A 19,025-nucleotide genomic window follows, 5' to 3' on the forward strand; every position below is an offset into this window, starting at 1 on the left:
GCAGGTTCTAATGGGAATAATGTTCCCAAGCTTTTTTACTTTTATCAAAAGAGTTCCAGTACTTATTGGTAAAGAATAATCGTTCCTGAACTGTTCACGACAACCATCAGCTGCTCCGGGTTAAAAGGAAAGAAAGAGGTTTCCTACAGTGTGGAGATTCGCTTACATTGCATTTTCAATTGCATTTGGTTTTCATTTAAAGTGTGTCCATTATACACGCATTTACGTCTAAGCAAAGCCAACCAATATAGTTACAGAATATTGCTTCCTTTGAGTGATGCGTCTTATTCAGTCCCACACTCGTTGACCGTTCCCCCAAATGTGCTCAGGATCACAGTTCCCATCCTTTTTTAATACACTTTCACCTCTGCCAAGGTCACCTACTGGACACCATTTCGCGTTCTGTCTTTTCCTGTTTAACCGAAAACTATGCTGTCTGAGAAACTTTTTTCAACTTAGCTACGTATGTCTTCTAGCTTCTATTCCATGATAGAAGCACATGCCTGGTCCTCCTAAGCATCACTTATACCGACTTGTAGCCCTCTCGAACACGCATACACACTTGAAGAACAAACTGACGGTCCCCCACAGTTACACAATGATTAACTGCTCCGCCTACATGGCCTTCACCACCATACCACGCTATGTTCTGCTTCGGCACTGCTAAGAGATGCATGTGGACCAACCTCAAGTACATGCGATGTGGGTGATACTAAGAGATTGTTTGCGATGAGATGCTGTGGCAAGTGACATTATGCTATGCCAAGGAGAGTCATGGTATGCTAATACATGTGAATCCTGCAGGGGATTCTTCTATTGGCTGCAAGGACCACCACACTTCAGATTCTTGAGAAACAAGACACCGAAAAAAGTTTTATTGACTGCATTTACATAGTGTCATTCACTCTTCATAAGCATTTGCTCAGGGCAAAAGGAGCAGGAAGGTATGTATGAATTATCACTTGCTGACTGAGTGCTGTGATAAGAGGTATGCATGCAATGCAACGCCCAAGGCCTCTTTCCTCGGAAGAACACATTATTTCATCAATGGTGCACTTTAGAAAGGAAAGACAGATTATACAGGCAGCATGTGTAGTGCCTATATTGCAGATAAAGCATTGTTTCTTGAAACCTATATAGCAGAGGCCTCTAGTGCCACTCATTGTGAGTGAGGCTCACACATTTGGAGGATTAGTTGAGCTCTCATTCATAACAGTAAAATGCCACCTCTCATAAGAAAGGTTAGATCAAGAACTGACAATGCAACTCTTTTCAAAGCTCTGCCGTGTGCAAAACCGACCAGCTGTAATGCCTCCACAAAGCAATTAAACTACAATGGTAGGACTCGTGCAGACGGCCTACAATAAAGTGAAAATACCTATTGAAAACAGAAAGACACGAACAGTGGAGGAGGGGGGTTGACTAAATTGTGTTGCAACAGGGCGCAAATTATGCAGCATAATGCAGTACTTTTTCTGACACTATTATTTTGTCATTTTTACACGCTAACACTGTCTGGATAAAGATTTTGCCTCATTAGTAGCAGTTTAATACTCGAATATAACATTAAGCAACAGAAAGCTAGCCAGTCAACCTTTCTGAGGGGCCTTCTAATGTGTGGCAGCACGTGACACTGCATGTTTAGTAACTTTTGATCTGTCTGAGATAGAAACAATTTTATTTGTTGTTAAAATCTGAAAATGATGCAGCTGGTGATGGAGTATGTGAACACTGCTGCATGCACAGTCATGAGGGAAATCCTGCAGCCACGAAATCACATAATTGCAATGGAGTAGGGCATGAGTCCATTTTAGGTAAGATTTGCAGGGATTTTATTTATGTGGCATTTACTTTTTATCATTCCACCAATGATACTTCTCATGTTAAAATCCATGTCAACGTTTGTGTAACTTAAATTTATATCATGTCACCAAATATATTAATTAGATTTTACTCCTATAAATTTTCAAAACATAAGAGCTCTGCCATTCAGCAACTGTTTGGAGTGACTAGATTACCAGGTTAGGACACACTTACCCTAAACTTCCTTAAAATGAGTTAGAATCAAACAACACTTCAATCCCCAAAATGCACACTTTGCTGTGGAAAGGAATGTAAAACATACCTAAAGCTAGCAGGGTATTCCTGCCGGCGTCATTTGTGCCAAATATGTCCCTCAGCTTGTCTAACATAAAAAGCGCTATCCCTACACAAGCCACACTGCCTGCATTTCATACAGGAACCATTGTTCTCGACTCCTCGAGGGTCCTGTAGACGTGGCCATAGTCCTGACGTGCAGCAGTTGCCACAGATGCTGCCCACTTGTACCACTGGCGGATCTCGCACCCAAGCTGTTTGTTGGATTGCTCCAGTGACAGCACCTTTTCCAGTTAGATGGCTAAGCGGTCATTCAGGATTTGCATGGTCTGCTTATCCTTACCACCAAAGACGGAGTGAGATTCGGGGCCTCATTATGACCCTGGCGGTCACCAGACCACGACATTATGTCTGTGGCAGAGCCACCATGGTCCATCCTCCGACACCGCCAGACTGTCGCCAGCCTGCAGACTGGCGGTCCCAGCGGTTGTAATCCACCAGGGCAGCGCTGCACTGGTGGATTACAAGTCCCCATTCGCCAGCCTGTCCTTGGCGGTTAACACCACGGAATAGGGGATTCCGGGGGCTGGGGGCCACTTGGGATGGGCAGTGCAGGGGCCCCCATGTACAGCCCCATTGCGTATTCCACTGCCCGATTTACAGGCAGTAGAATGCGCGACGGGAGCTGCTGCACCACCATAGTACAGCCGGCTCCATTAGAGCCAGCTGCAATGTTAAGGCTCTGTTCACTGAAGGGCCGGCAGAAACTCTGTTTCCACCCGCTGGCCCTGCGGTGAACTCCTAAATGTACCAAAAAGAATGTCTCCTTCTCTAATGTAACCGGTGCTCATGTAAGGTGCTCTAATACCTTTGGTCGAAGGGCACAGACACCGCAAAGAAAGAGAGGCAAGAAACAGCGACATGCCCAAACAACATACCGCCATGGAGTGCAAAGCAAAAGAAAAATGTAATGCACAACAGTAAGATATATGGCCAGTCATCCACTACTCCATGTAACAGAGTCAGACTCTAAGGCAGTAAAAAAACAGCCTTGAGGTGGGACAAATGCAAACCATTCACCTAACAAACCAAAAGAATATCAAAAGGTAAGCCAAGGAACCAATGAAAGTGATGGGTATGGTGAAAGCCCATAGAAATAGATTACAGCATGTCGAGAGACAGCGCATGCGTGCTGCCTAGGCTCGACCTATAAATTACCATCAAAGTGTCACTGTGAGCATTAGCAGGAATTGGCTTCATCACGTGGGTACCAACCTTATGTCAAGCAGGCTGCAATAATAACTTTGCCAGCTTTCTGCTCCCAGTGGGGGCGTATTCATCACTGTTTCTAAAATCACCACCATTATACTAAGAATGTTGCCAAAGCAATGCCAGTGGCATGACAGCAGTGGTTACCATCATATATCATCGGATGAACTAAGAACGTAAAGAACCAACGCCATTATGTCAGTTCCTGTATTATGCAATGTTTTGCCAAGATCATACTATAGATGCCACCATCACGTAACAGTTTAATTTACACATTTTCTCAAATAAAGATGCCCAGCCCATCAAAAATACACATGCTGGGCCAAGGGCATTATAAAAACACAACCACAAAACAGCGCACCATAAAAAGCACACCACAAAACACTACACAAACACACAATAGAATTGAATCAATATGCTGTTTTTTTGTTCATTTGTTTACCCTGAGTTATGTTGATATTATTTTTCTTTTATTTTGTTCATGTTATTTTTGTAGTAGTGTGTAGTACTGTTTTTTGAGTGTGTATGGTTGTTGGTGTTGCATCGCTCAGATTGTGTTCCTCTCTGTTGTGTTGTTTTTTGTGCTTAGTTGTTGTGTTCTTGTTTTGTTATGGTATCACTCTGTAATTGTTCATGCATTTCTGTGCTTTGCATTGTTTTTAAGTGTAGTCATGTTATCCCAAAAATGAGTTATGTTTTTGAATACCATTGTGTGCTGTGCTGTCATTTTTATGTATTATGCACTGTAATTGTATGTTGTTGTGCTGTGTTGTACTGTACTGTTGTGTGTGCATGTCTGTTGTTGTTGATGTGTTACTACTGAGTGTGCTCTTAGTGTGCTGTGTTGTTGTTTATGTTATGTGTCAGTCGAGCTATTGTGTTGGTGTTTGTTGTCCGTTCTGGTGTGTGTTACAGTTGGTTATGTATAGTTGTTTGTGGTGTTGGTTTGGTGCACTGACTTGTTATTGTTGGGTGTTGTGTTGAAGTTACATTGTTGTATTTTGTTGTGGTGCTCTATTAGTGTGCTTTACTATGCTCTTTTAGTATTGCTGTTATTGTAATGAGTCGTTGTGCTGTTAATGTGCTGTTGCATTTTCTTTGTGGCTGTATTGCCATGGGGCATGTTGTGCTGTTTTGTGTGTTGTATTGCTGCTTTGGGTTGTTGTATTATTGCTCTTGTGTTGTGTGTTGGTGTTTTGTTTTATATATAGCTGTGATGTCAATGTTTTTTTTTTTTTGTTTTTTTTTGTGTCCTCATACCTAGCCAGATCAGGGTGGATAATAAATGGACACTGAACAATAAATGTCTCAGATCTTTAAGAGATCCCATATCCGATTTCCAAGCCTCCTTGATTCTCTTGTATCTACTTCTTTAAAGAAAAGAACAGATCTTCTCCATTCCTTTCTATTAGGAGGGGTAATTTGAGCCCAACTTCTGCACACTTCCCTTCTCGCAAGTAATGTTAGGATAAACACTAGCCCTCTTTCATAGAGATTAGGCTTTGATGGAGGGAGAATGAGGAGTAGGGAGGGAGGTACGTCAGTATTGATAGTTAATACCCCAAATATGATTAACCAGGGGGGTCATTTCTACCACAATACCCAAATAATTGGGTATTGTCTTGCCCACCACTGACCAGAAACCCTGTAAATTCGGACACAAGACAAACATATGTACATCATCTGCCTCGACGCTGCCACACTGCCTACATTTTTAACTTACGCTGCTTCTCTTTATCTTTGCCATCCTCTCTGGGGTCCAATATGCCCTAAGAAGGGTAAAAAGATGATTTTCACCTTAATGCTGTTGCTTTAACCACCGAATACAGAGTGGCTAAAGATGTTTGCCAACGATTTTCCAACTCCTCCTCAGGTAGGCATCCGCTCCATTTCCTATATAGAGGATGAGTTACAGTCTCGACTCTTGACAAAAAATGTTGGTACCATCGAGAGACTTCTTTCTTTATGTCAGCAGTTACCAATAAGTCCTGCTTCAATTGAGTTGGTTCCGGACCGAGACCTCCCTGATTTATAAGCCACCCATTAACCTGGAAAATCTTGAATCTGGACAAAGACCCTCCGTCTCCACACCAGCCCTCTCCTCAGTTTCTTCCAGGATAGGCGAACACCTTTATTGGCCCAGATAAAAGATGTAATCTTTGCCTGTAACTTTAAAATAGCTTTTTTGTCAAAATGTAAAGGGATGTTGTCAAATAAAAAAGTAATCTTCGATAAAATGGACATCCTAATCAGATTAACACAACTATAAATTGTAAGTGGCAAATTTCCCCACTTTCTCAAGAAAGCCCCAACCTCCGTACCCTCCTTATCTAGGTTCTTAGAAGCTAACTCTTCTAGATCCTGTGTTATCCTTATACCCAAGTACCTCATCTATGAAACCTTTCTAGGATCTTCATAATTTTGATTCCATGTCATTATCTCTGTTTTCCCTTCATTCACTTCATAACCTGCCAATTTTGAAAAAATCATTACTTCTTTTAGAAGATTTGGGATCGCCGACATAACATCAGCGGTGAAAACCATCAAATCATCCGCGTACAACGCAATTTTCCTACAGAAATCGCCAACCACAAAAGGTCTTATATAATCATTAGACCTCAAGCTTTCTACAAAGGGTTCAATATATAAATCAAAAAGGATCAGGGGCATCCTTGTCTAGTGCCTTTTCCTATCTCCACATTCGGTGACAGTACACCATTAACCAAGATTTTCAGAGAGGGTGAACCATTTATCTTTATTAACACATAAATTAAAGACTCACTTATTCCAAAGTGGGCCAGGGTAGCCATAAGATATTTCCAGTTCACTCAATCAAATCCACCATTACAAAAGCCAAAGGAATATCTTAAGTCTAAGCCAAATCAATAGAGCCTATTCGGTTATGATTGAGATATCTCATATTCCTACCCGGTAGGAATCCCTGCTGAACCTGATGTATCAATTGTCCAGCCACTTTGTTCAGACGCCCTGCCAAAGTACTAGAAAAAACCTTATAATCGCTATTTAGCAGAGATATCGGTCTATAGGATTGGCATTCCAAGGGATTCTTATCAGGTTAAAACAGTAATGTGATTACTGCATCATTCCAAGAATTTGGGATAGGAGAACCCTCCAACACTATAGCATTAAACAACTGCACGCAAACTGTAATAATAATTTCTTCCAATGCCACATACAGCTCACTGGGGATCCCATCAGGACTCGCCGCTTTCCCTTTCTTTATTCTTTTGATGGCAGCTAAAATCTCAGAGCCTGATACTGCTTGGCCCATACAATGTACTTCCTCGTGTAATAATCTTGGAAGATGCTTCTGTCCCAGCCATGCATTTATAACCCCAACATCTGGGTATAGATCTTCTTTATGAAGCTTCTGGAAAAAGGATTTGAATGCAGGGATTATCCCATGATTATCCTCAACCACTACACCTATATCATCATCCATAACCTTCTTGATATTATTCTGTCGCAGCTCCAATCTGCTCTTCCAAGCTAACAGTTTTCCACAACTTTCGCTGTGAATAATGTTATGCGTGCTACTAGCTTCCCATTTCTGTTCCATTTTTAACTCCTGCATAGCCCGGAATCTTGCCTGAAGGTCTGCTAAATGCTCTAGCACTGCCCCCCTACCGGCCTCACTAACTGTGCCTAATTTTAACACCTCTTCTACCCTCGCAATCTTCCCCTCCAATTAAAGTTGAAGAGCCCTCTTGTGCTTCACCCAGTGCTCCGCTAAACTAGTTATCGTCCCCCTTAACCACACCTTGTATGTGTCCCATACCACATAACTTGTGGCAGAAGCCATTTGCAACAAAACAACTCCTGCAACTGCTGTAATGTCTTATGAACTAGTTGAGGCTATGCTAACATCCTTCTATCAGTTGTCCACCTCCTATCCTCCCTCCCTTCCTTCTGCTGGATTTTTAACAATAAGGCTGAATGATCTGATAAATGGATAGGCATCTGAACCAAATCAACAACTCTCTCAAAACTGTGTCTTTCAACAAGAAAATAGTCTAACCTCAAATAGTGCCCATTCTTTTTACTGTGGAAAGTATATTCCCTACTTTCCCCCCCTCTGTTTCCGCAGTGCATTGCATAATTCAAAAGTAAGTTCTCATTTTTGGAGAATTAATTTGTATTCTCTCAGAGGACCTGTTCAAGATATTATCCAATAAAACAATTAGGTCCCCCCAAAAGAATTGGGGCTTTAAACTCGATGAGGGAATCAAATATTTTGGACAATGGAGTGATATCATCCGCATTTGGCCCATAATAACTAACTAATGTATAGACAGCCTCAAGGACCTTTATCTCAGCGATTATCCAATGCCCTCTCCCATCCATCTTACACCGAACTAAGCATACCCCTGAGTTTGCTCTAATAAACACAGCTACCCCTTTAGAACAACACACCTGATCAGTGGCAGTTATGGATTCCACCCATCCCAGCTTAGAAAAAAGATCCCTACATTCCTGCCTCAGAAGATGGGTCTCCTGAAGCATCATTATCTGGGCTTGACTATCTTTTAAGTATTGCAAGATCAATCAAAGTCTCTTAACCACCCGAAGACCGTCAACATTCCAGCAAAGGATAGCCTACGATTTCCTCATGTTTCTCTCGGGCAATCCCATTCAGACCAAATAGGTTTCAACTGAGTTCTACCCCCAAACAACCCAATATGTACATCAAGCCTGCTATTAGTCTTCCTGTGAATTATCTGCAAAATCATCTGACTTAAATAGAGGACATACAATGTGTGTTTTGTTTTTCTCCCACTGCTCCCTATCACAAGTTCCCACCCCGGGGAACCCTCCCTCTTGCTGGGCATCTCCTGAGGCCCGTTCCACCCATCCCTGGTGAAAACCGACATCACATCTCGTCTTTACTCTTAACTACTGCCAGGGAGCCCCTCCTTTGTTATCTGGGCGATACAAATATCCAAGGCTGCAGTCTCCAAAAAGTTATGCATCTTATTTTTCCACATAACTTTCATATTAGCAGGAAACATTAGTTGTGCTGTAGCACCCAGCTTCCTCAGCTCCTCCAGCCTCTTCCCAAACTCCCACTGTCTATCCGCAGTGTCCTTTGAGACATCGGATCGGATCCTGAAAGATGCCCCCAACGCTTGTAGGGTGCCAGATTTTAAGGCCAAACTCAGTAGGTTTTCGTTCACTGAATATGAAGGAAAATGTACAAAAATCTTCCAGGGATTCTTCCTCCATGGATTTTGCTTAAATGGATCTCTGTGTACTCGCTGTATTTTTGTTTCCAGATTGTCCATCCAATTATTGGGGGAAAGGAGTTTTCCAGCAAGCTAATCACAAACGTTTTGATATCTGAGCCTTCCAAGCCCTCTTTCGCCCCTAGGATCGTAACATTGTTTCGTCTTGCATTATTTTCAAATCTTTTAAGTTTGGACTTTAGGCTCCTGTGAGTTTTCCTGCCCCCCAGATTGAAGCGATTGAAAGCCCACTTCTAAATCCAATGTACTCTGGGTCAGATACTCGATTTTTGCTTCTAAGTTAGAACAGGTACATTGAATTCCATTCTGATTAGACTCAGAAGTTTCAAAGCGATCTTTAATCTCTTGAGACAATTGGGAGGGACAAAGGGGGTCATTACAACCCACCGCCAACAGGCTGGCGGTGCTTCCAAGGGGGATTACGACTGTCGCACCGCCGGGACCGGCGGTTTCCCGCCACTTTTGGCCCGGCGGGAGGAATCCTCCAGGGCAGCGCTGCTTGCAGCGCTGCCTAGGGGATTACGAGTCCCCCCCCGCCAGCCTTTTCATGGCGGTTTCAACCACCATGAAAAGGCTGGCGGAAAGGGGAGTGGGTGGCCCCCTACACCTGTTCTTCGCCAGCCTTTTCATGGACATACAACCGCCATGAAATGGCTGGCAGAGAACAAGGTCGTAATCAGCAGGGCTGCGCTGCATGATTGCGACCTCCACCCGCCGTCAACCCATCGGATCATCCCACCCGGGGGATATGGCGGAACCCTGACGGTCTGACCGCCAGGGTCTTAATGTGGCAGTCAACCTGCCACAACAGGGGCCACGTAATGGGGCCCTTGGTCTGTTTTTATTTTTACTTTTGTTTGAATATGGCAAAGGCATTAAAGCTCCCAGAGAAAGGCATGACCGATCCACCTTTGCATTTCTGGTTTGTCCCTCTCATAGTATGTTGGGGTACCCATGCAGCATTTTTACAAAGCCTCATGCACACACTCTTTCCTTGCTATGCACAGTGTTTCCCGTCAAAACAAATAGAGCATTCTTGTGTACTCTGGTAACATGCTTCTTTAAATGTAGGCTTCACCATTCGACACCCTTCTAATCCAAATTTGCATAAAATTGTATGACTACAGAGAGTGATATCTGTGCTTTAGAACAACACTAAGGACAGCAGCATGCTCTATATAATGCAGTAACAGTATGATCTGATGCTGTGCAATACCATGTATTGCTTTGTATTCTGATACTGCATAACGTGATGTTTTCAAGATATACATTGCTCTTTGATTTGTATGCTATTAAAATGTGTGATGCAATGGTATGCAATGTTTCTCTGTTTGGCCACCTGGGCACAGTTAGAATTCCACAGTTTATAAAATAATTCATACAATTCAAAGCTTTGTGGTGATTTGATACTAAAAGATGCAATACATTGCTATATTAAGAAATGTGATATGATGGTATGCATTTGAAATCCAGCGGTGTGATATGACATGATCTGATACTATGGTTAGAGGTGTTATGCAAAGCAATATAGCCCCATGTGAATCTAAATGATGTGTCACTGGATCACAGGATGTTAGCCAAGACTGAAATTTGAACCTCATTCCTCAGTTCCAAAGTCAGCAGCTATAGCTACTAGGTCACAACTCGTCCCAGTGTGCACAGGTAAGGAGATTACTTTTACTGAAGGCCTCTTGTGAACCATAGCACAAACTCACAATGGCATTAAAGTCCACCCGTTGATTCCCATGGGTTGTTTTTCTTTTCATTTGATTGCATCTTATTCTATGGCTTTTCCTCTTATTCTTGTGTTATTCCCTTCCCTGCAGCATAGGTTTTTGACTATCATTTTGATTCTATGACTTTTATCCTTCCACTTTTCACATTAGATAATTGTTTTTTTCGTTTTCCTTAAGCACTCAATGAGAGTGCTCCTCCCCACGCACATGCATGGATTGTGACGCTCGTGTGTGCATACATCACCCTCCACGCACATGCCCACCCAGTGACGTGGCCGCCAGCAGTATCATGACTCATAAGCACTCATTTCTTGCACCATTTCTTTCATTTTGTTTTTTTCTTATTTATTAAGCTGCACAGTATTGGCTAAAAGCACTAACAAAGCCAATATGTCAAAAAGGCTAGACCTATTGGATTTACAACGCCTTGGTGTGTCTGTGAAAGGTGGCTCTCATATGAGGACTATGGTTCAATTAACTTACATCTAATGTTTCCATAGATTATTTGTCAAGCTTACAACGGTACACAAAGATGAAATTTTAAATTTCTGGCAGATTTTCACTCTCCCTTAGAAAATGCACCTTGCGTTTTGCTAATTCTTCTAATCATAATTCTGTGAATCAGTGAATTTCAATCTCTGCTAGGGTTTTAGGTCTAGCTTGACAACAAAGGGCTATAAAATAGTGGACCTTGACTCTCACAAGGGAAGAATTTTTCTTACCTCATTTTATTGGCTGTTTGCTATATCATTCTACTTCTTGTGGAGTCCTTCCACTGCAATCCATAAAAGACTATTTTATATCACAAAATTACTATTTTACATTACAAAAGTATTCTTAAAAATCACATTATATTCTTGCTGTGCGCAGCAGTAGTTAATTTGTGCCGGTGGTTACCAGTGCTCAGCCCCGGCACTTAATTGTGAACACCCACTTTTGACAGTCTGCCACATGGTGGCTCTGTTTGCGTACTATAGAGATGAGTACACCAACAGTTATTTATTAATTCAATATACATTAAAATGACTAAAACCTGCAGCCCAAACCGTTCTTATAGATTTGGGGACCTATAACTGTCACACTTGTGGGAGTGTGATGGTTAGTAGTTGTGTTGGTGCTGTGATTGGCAGCGCTGGCAGGTGCAATGGGTGGTGTAAGCTGCAGTGGTCTCCTCACGAGAGCCCTGCCATGTATTTCTTTACAAATTAAGCACTGATGAGCAGACAGTAAAAGTGAGCTGGGAGCAGGTGCTGCACAGGGGTGGAAAGAAGAGGATTGGCAGGGTAGAAGTGGAAAGTGAAAAAAGTGCCTTTGCTGAAAAATATGCTTGGGCAGAAATGGGAGCACAGCATTGACTGTTATTGCAGTCAAAGTATCAAGTGACTCTATCATCTAACTTTATGGGCAGTAAATCGGGTCCAGCATTCTTGCACCCGGAAAATCTAATTCGGGAAAGCAACCCACTTGTCATCAGGTGAGGCAGAATTCCACATGGTGATAGTTCCCCGCCCAACTCATAATTGGGGCGTTAGAGGTGTGACAAGTGGTATGAAGGCAAAGCAATGAGTAAGGACACTTTCAGTGGATAAACTCCTCAATTAACCCAGGGCTTGTATGATATGAATGCTGTGCTCTAGACAAAAAATGGAGGACAGAGACAGGTTGTGTAGTGTCTATAGCATGAAAGAATGAATGCCTTAAGAAAGTTCTCCACATCAACTCTATGAGGTCAATGCTAACAAAGGGATCCTGGTACACAGACATCCCCCAATGTGCTCCTCCAAGAGGTTGGGTCAAACAACAACAGGGGTGGGTGGAACTCACTGAGTTTTACTCTGCGGGATTCCGCATAGATACCTAAAAACTCAACAAAATTCCGCGGAGTGCTACAACTGGCAGAATTTCGCACTGCTTGTGCTGATTTTTATCACCCAGAGTTTGTCCAGCACTGTAAAATTAGCATGAACGGTACCAGTCAGCGCTCCAGAGGGCACTGCTTATTTATGCTTCTCAAGCAGATTTTCTACTCAAGAGGCTGCTTTTGCAACATGAGTGGCAACTTTCTCATCGTGAGCAGTGGCCACCTTCTGCAACTGCCCACAATGAGAAATCTCACTCGGAGGCTTTCAAGCGCTTGTTTTTCACCCCTCACAGTAGCCATCTTAGTGAACTGTGCGAAAGAAGAACTCCGCCGTCACGCAGCGGTTGGCGGAGTTTTTGGCAAACTCTGTGTTCCAAGCACAGCGCAGTGTGGGCAAAACTCCGCCGGTGGAGCGCAGTTTACCACCCATCCCTAAACAACACTTCAAATTATGCACTAAGAAACATAGTAGTGTGAACAAGCAGGAGACATTCTTATTGCTAGCACTTTCTTCCTATTGACAATTCCTCCAGAGTACCGGATATACTGTCGCGCTATAGCCATTCAACCCTTGCCGCACTGTACCTTGGCCCGCAGCTCATCGATGGCCTTGTAGAAGAGATCGTGGTCTCGTTGAGTAGCGGTGGACGCGGATGCCCCCTGCTTGTCGTACCACTCGAGGATCTTGACCTCGAGTTCTATATTGGACTCCTCTAGGGTGTGCACCTTGTCCAGGTAGCTGGCCAGACGTTCGTTAAGGTTTTGCATTGTCTGCTTGTCGTTGAAAGAAAAGACGGACGAGGAATCGGCGCTGCTTGACCCAGCAACAAAACCATTGCTAAAGCCTTGAGAGTAGTCCCCACTAAAGGAGGTCCTCGAAGCAGAGGAAGAGGAGGCATGTCCGATAATGCCCTGCGGGGTAGTATCTTCAAATACTTTCCCTGAAACTGTTTTCAAATGTTCTGGTGGATTGGCAGGCTTTCTGACCCAGGCATTGCCCGGTCGTGAAAAGTAAGCCATAGCGCGAAGAAGGATAACACCAAGATGTAATGCAGCGCGTGCGACAGGGTTTGGACATCCGCAGTCCAGGTATGTATTTATGCGCCTCACAGGGGGCGTTGCCAGTGGAGCAGGTTTTGCTCTCAAGAGCTGTTCTGCACCCAGGGCAAAAAGGCCAAAGTTGACGAGGTCCCGTTGATGTTCTAGAAATTCCTTGGAGACAGATGCACGGCCATCTTATTGTTTAACCCTGTTTACAAAACGTACACTGCCCAGGGCTGGAGGTTTGACACGTATAACCTGCGCCTTCCAACATGTCTGCATTATTATGTGACGCACCCACTTCCCCAAAGCCATTTGATTTGACACGCGTTTAACACTGGGAAAGGTTTCACCTCAGTTTAACACTTAAATAAAATAATCAGCAACTGAAACCTGACCAGTTAATTATTACAAAGGGCCTGCCACTGTTCGTACAACTTTTGATCAGGTTAAACTAGAAACAAAAAAAACTTGTTAAAATCTGCATATCATTCAGATGATGGATTATATTCCAAACTCGTCCAACCTATATTTATACAGAGAATGCAGCAGCTAATATAATTCCAGTGGCCCTATTCATTATTCAATTTTCCAAATGTGTTGGGATAAAAAAATATTTTGCGTGTAGATCTGAAGTGATGATGATGAAATAATCAAGTGCTCCATGGTGTGTCACATGGTTACAAAGGAGAATTATTTTTTTCACAGCAGAAAATCGTGTTTGCCCATGTAAAATGTGTCCCTAATTATTGCCTACAGGGCTACATGGGTACCAGAGGCGGCTGCTGTAAAAGAAAAGTAGCGGGGCAGCATGGGGGAGAAAAACACAAAAAAATGTGAGTACTTACCTGCCGCCTGCTCCTCTGTGCGCGTCAAATCCCAGCAGTCCATGAACTGGTGCCTGGGCTCCCAGACTCCTCTATGCCAAGCTAGACTCTCCTCTCATGCTGGTAATACTATTACCCAGCATGACAAAAGCACCGTTATTGGTCTGATTGGGCTGGTTTGGCATTCAGTCAAGGCCTGGGAGCCTGTTTTTGTTTTCCACCCAGCTGTGCAACACAGCTTGGGTTGGAGAAATCTAAGTGCGCATGTTAGTTTGGCCATCCTAACATGGCCAGCCAAACCAACATGCACACTTACGTTGTCTACTGCTCCTCTTCCCTGCTCCGTCTGTTAGGATGGCCTGACCCACCTTAGACTCGGCTTTCCGTGATGAAAAATAAAATGATAATAACATTGTTTTATTATCATTTTCTTTTTTTCGTGTCTGCACTCCTGAGAGAGCAGTGAGGCCACACTCCTTTGGCATAATGGAGGAGTCGCCGCTGATGGATACTAGCACTGAAAGCAGGGTCAGACAGGGACAAAAAATAGGCCCAGGAATCAAAATAAAATTGACTCCATTAGCGAACCAGATGGTGAAAAAATTAGCCTACATTTGCAATTCATGCTAGTTTTGAACTTGTAAAAACACACTGCATAGGAAATTGGCAAGGTGTGAGAGAATGAATGAATTTGCTTTTGCTGCAGGCAACACTTGTGGTAATATCAGGGACATCAACAGTAAATAAATGGCCACCTGCCCCGAAAACCAGCCCGGCAGCTGTTAAATAAATCGGCTGACATACTGAACTGTCAGACCAGCCCATTGGGCACTGCCCAGCTACAGGCCAGTCTGACCTTGCCGAAACGCAACTCTCTGTACCCCAGCATTCCAGAAGTTTCCCCTGCTTCCAGCATGACCAGTGCATACTTCTTTCTCCCCAGCCTCCCAACTTCAAACCATGTCTTCCTCAGCCATATTTCTGAAAACTTGCACTTGTGACAAAAAACCTGGAAAAATTATCTCCACCATTTTTGCAATTTGTGTAATAGGATGGGAGCAAACAGCTTTGTTAGAAATGGGGTCTTTGGTTGGCAGTCAGGTTACCCCCTGTCCAAGCAAGGACCCTCACTCTAGTCAGGGTAAAAGAGAATCACCCTCAGCTAACCCCTGCTTATCCTCTTGGTAGCTTGGCACGAGCAGTAGGCTGAACTTCAGAGTGCTAGGTGTAAAGTATTTCTACCAAAACACACAGTAACTTAATGAAATCACTACAAAATGACACAACACAGTTTTAGAAAAATAGGAAATATTTATCTAAACAAAACAAGACCAAAACGACAAAACTCCACAATACACAAGTCAAGATATCAATTAAAAAGCAAAAAGAGTCTTTATGTAGTTTAAACACACACACTAACACTGGTAGCGTGAAAATGTACCTTGGGTGCTCAAAAATAACCCTGCATGGGTGAGTGTGCATCAAAAAGGGCTTGCGATGCGTCAATTTCACTCACAAGCGAGACCTTGCATCGTATCTCCTTTCGTTGGGTCGGGGCGCATCGTTTCTGCTCTCTGCAGGAGAGCGATGCGTTGATCCGGTCAGCACTATCGGGTCCGGGCAGGCCTTGCATTGTTTTTGCACACCCAGTGGTACTTGCATCGGAAATCCAGCCGCACGATGATCCGAAAACCACGCAGCGTGGGTTGCGATCTCACCAGCCTCCGTCAGTGATGCTGCACGTCGTTTCTCAAGCTCCATGCGTCCATTCTTCGGTCGCGTTGCAGGAGAGCGTCGGTTTTTAGCCACAAAGCCAACGGCGAGTCGATTTCCCAGCCGCAGATCGGAGTCATGTCGATCTTTTCCCTGCACGGCGTTCTGTGCATGGATTTCTTCCTCTTAGGCTGCCAGCTTCTCCTTTTAGGGTCCCAGGAACTGGATGGGCACCACTTGGCAGAGTAGGAGTCTCTCCAGAGACTCCAGGTGCTGGCAGAGAGAAGTCTTTGCTGTCTCTGAGACTTCAAACAACAAGAGGCAAGCTCTAAATCAAGCCCTTGGAGATCTTCCCAAGATGGAAGGCACACAAAGTCCAGTGTTTGCCCTCTTGCTCTGGCAGAAACAGCAACTGCAGGATAGTTCCACAAAGCACAGTCAAAGGCAGCGCAGCTCTTCTTCCTCAGCTCTTCAGCTCTTCTCTAGGCAGAGGTTCCTCTTGGTTTCCAGAAGTGTTCTAAAGTCTGTGATTTTGGGTGCCCTTCTTATACCAAATTTCTCCTTTGAAGTAGGCCTACTTCAAAGCAAAGTCTCTCTTGAATATGAAATCCTGCCTTGCCCAGGCCAGGCCCCAGACACTCACCAGGGGGTTGGAGACTCCTGCATTGTGTGAGGGCAGGCACAGCCCTTTCAGGTGTGAGTGACCACTCCTCCCCCCCCTCCTAGCATAGATGGCTCATCAGGATATGCGGGCTACACCCCAGCTCCCTTTGTGTCACTGTATAGTGTGAGGTGCAAGCAACTCAACTGTCAAACTGACCCAGACAGGGAATCCACAAACAGGCAGAGTCACAGAAATGGTATAAGCAAGAAAATGATCCCTTTCTAAAAGTGGCTTTTTCAAACACACAATCTTAAAATCAACTTAACTAAAAGATGTATTTTTAAATTGTGAGCTCAGAGACCCCAAACTTCACATGTCCATCCACTCCCAAAGGGAATCTACACTTTAATCAGATTTAAAGGTAGCCCCCATGTTAATCCATGAGAGGGACAGGCCTTGCAACAGTGAAAAACGAATTTAGCAATATTTCACAGTCAGGACATATAAAACACATTACTATGTGTCCTACCTTAACCACACACTGCACCCTGCCCTTGGGGCTACCTAGGGCCTACCTTAGATGTGTGTTACATGTAAGAAAAGGGAAGGTTTAGATGCCAAGTCGAATTTACAGTTAAAATTGTACACACAGACACTGCAGTGGCAGGTCTGAGACATGATTACAGAGCTACTTATGTGGGTGGCACTACCAGTGCTGCAGGCCCACTAGTAGCATTTGATTTACAGGCCCTGGGCATCTCTAGTGCACTGTACTAGGGACTTACTAATAAATCAAATATGCCAATCATGGATAAGCCAATTACATAAACATTTTGTAAAGGGGCACTTGCACTTTAGCACTGGTTAGCAGTGGTAAAGTGCCCAGAGTAACAAAAACAGCAAAATCAGAGCCCAGCACACATCAACAACCTGGGAAACAGAGGCAAAATGTTAAGGGAGACCACGCCAAGGATGAAAAGTCTAACAGTAATGATACATGGATAAAGGGGGTTGTGTCATCCCTAAGCCGGGTATTGATAATGTAATTAACAATACTTCAGGATTCACTAGTAAGTCCCTAGTAAAGTGCACTAGATCTCCAAGGGCTTGATTTAAAGCTTGCCTTCTGTTGTTTGAAGTCTCAGGGACAGCAAAGACATCCCCCTTACCAGCACCTGGACTCTCTGCTGAGATCTCTGCCCTGACAAGTGGTGCCCTATCCAGTCCCTGGGTCCTTGAAAGGAAAAGCTGGTGAAAATTCAAGGAAATCGACTCCGGACAACTCCGGACCGACGCCGCTGCAGAATCCGGTGACACCATCTGCAACCGACTCTGTGATCTTTGCTGGAACGCAATGACCTTCACAGGCCCGACACCGCTGCAGCCCCACCGAAGTCCACGACTCCGTGGAAGTCGCCGCACCACGTCATGACTGACGCCGATTGAAGTGTGCGGATTCAACATTTCGCACAGACGCTGCGATCCCCGTCTTCGAGCATCGGCTTGTTTTCATTCTTCACCAAGGTACTGTACCTGGGGGTCCATGTGACTCCGTGGCCAGCTCCGTTGGTGTCAGATTGTTGGGAACTACTCCGTCACGATGCCGTGGTAACACCTCATCGAAGCATTTTGTGTTTCTAAGCACTATTTTTTCATTTAATCTTTAAAAATTCCTAACTTGACTTGTGTATTGTGGAATTTTGTTGTTTTGGTCTTGTTTTGTTTAGATAAATATTTCCTATTTTTCTAAATCTGTGTGATGTCATTTTGTAGTGTTTTCATTAAGTTACTGTGTGTGTTGGTACAAATACTTTACGCCTAGCACTCTGAAGTTAAGACTACTGGTCTGCCAAGCTACCAAGGGGGTAAACAGGGGTTAGCTAAGGGTGATTCTCTTTTACCCTGACTAGAGTGAGGGTCCTTACTTGAACAGGGGGTAACCTGACTGTCAACCAAAAACCCAATTTCTAACAATTACAATGCCATAAAATCATTATTCAGGGAAGACTGAACACAATGTCTGGGGATTCACAAACACCTCCACATCTGCACCCTCAGTTCTCACCTGCCTAGCTGATTCTGCCCCTTAATGCAAATCCCTTCAATTATGGTGACATTTCTCCCCAGTCATCATTTGTCTCCTGTCACTTCTCAGGAAACACCTTCTTTGATCTCCGAAACTGCAGTGAGGCAAACTTTATCCTTTTTTCTTTCAAACTCATTGGTCAACACCAGAGTTTGTCTGAATTACAAAACCCAGAAACAACCATGGATTAACCCATCTCAACTCAACACTTTTGAACCATTCACTATCAGGGACCTCTTTGACATAAAAGCTTTTGGCCTCTAATCCCCCTTCACCAAAGCATTAACCTGCTCCCAGGGTCGCAGCTTGACTCCACCTCTGTCTCTTGTTGCTACCTTTCTTTGATCATTTCTCCAGCTTTGTGACATTTATCTTGTGAAGCTTGATGCCTCCAGTTACCCAAACATTATTTTCAAGACATTTTTTTCACTTCCCACTGTCCATCAGTTTATCATGCACAATATTTCATTTTTGAGGGTTTCTACCCTAGTAACAGGAAAATGTGCCATATTTTTTTTTTTTTGTAG

The 19,025-nt window shown here is 43.7% G+C and overlaps 1 protein-coding gene across 3 annotated transcripts in view; it reads right to left on the reverse strand.

Moving 5' to 3' along the window:
• LOC138299408 (keratin, type I cytoskeletal 13-like) overlaps positions 1–19,025 on the reverse strand; it is a 106,050-nt gene that overhangs the window by 40,791 nt on the left and 46,234 nt on the right. Inside the window, exon 1 of one of the 3 annotated variants that reach the window (XM_069237639.1) lies at positions 12,813–13,300. The exons of the other annotated variants lie outside the window; for them this stretch is intronic. Within the exon in view, the coding sequence (XP_069093740.1) occupies positions 12,813–13,247 (435 nt within the window). The 5' untranslated portion in view covers positions 13,248–13,300. Of the gene's footprint in view, positions 1–12,812; positions 13,301–19,025 lie in introns of those variants that run through there. 3 annotated transcript variants of the gene reach the window in all.

The sequence above is a fragment of the Pleurodeles waltl genome, chromosome 6 (genome assembly GCF_031143425.1).
Source record: "Pleurodeles waltl isolate 20211129_DDA chromosome 6, aPleWal1.hap1.20221129, whole genome shotgun sequence".
Taxonomy (NCBI): domain Eukaryota; kingdom Metazoa; phylum Chordata; class Amphibia; order Caudata; family Salamandridae; genus Pleurodeles; species Pleurodeles waltl.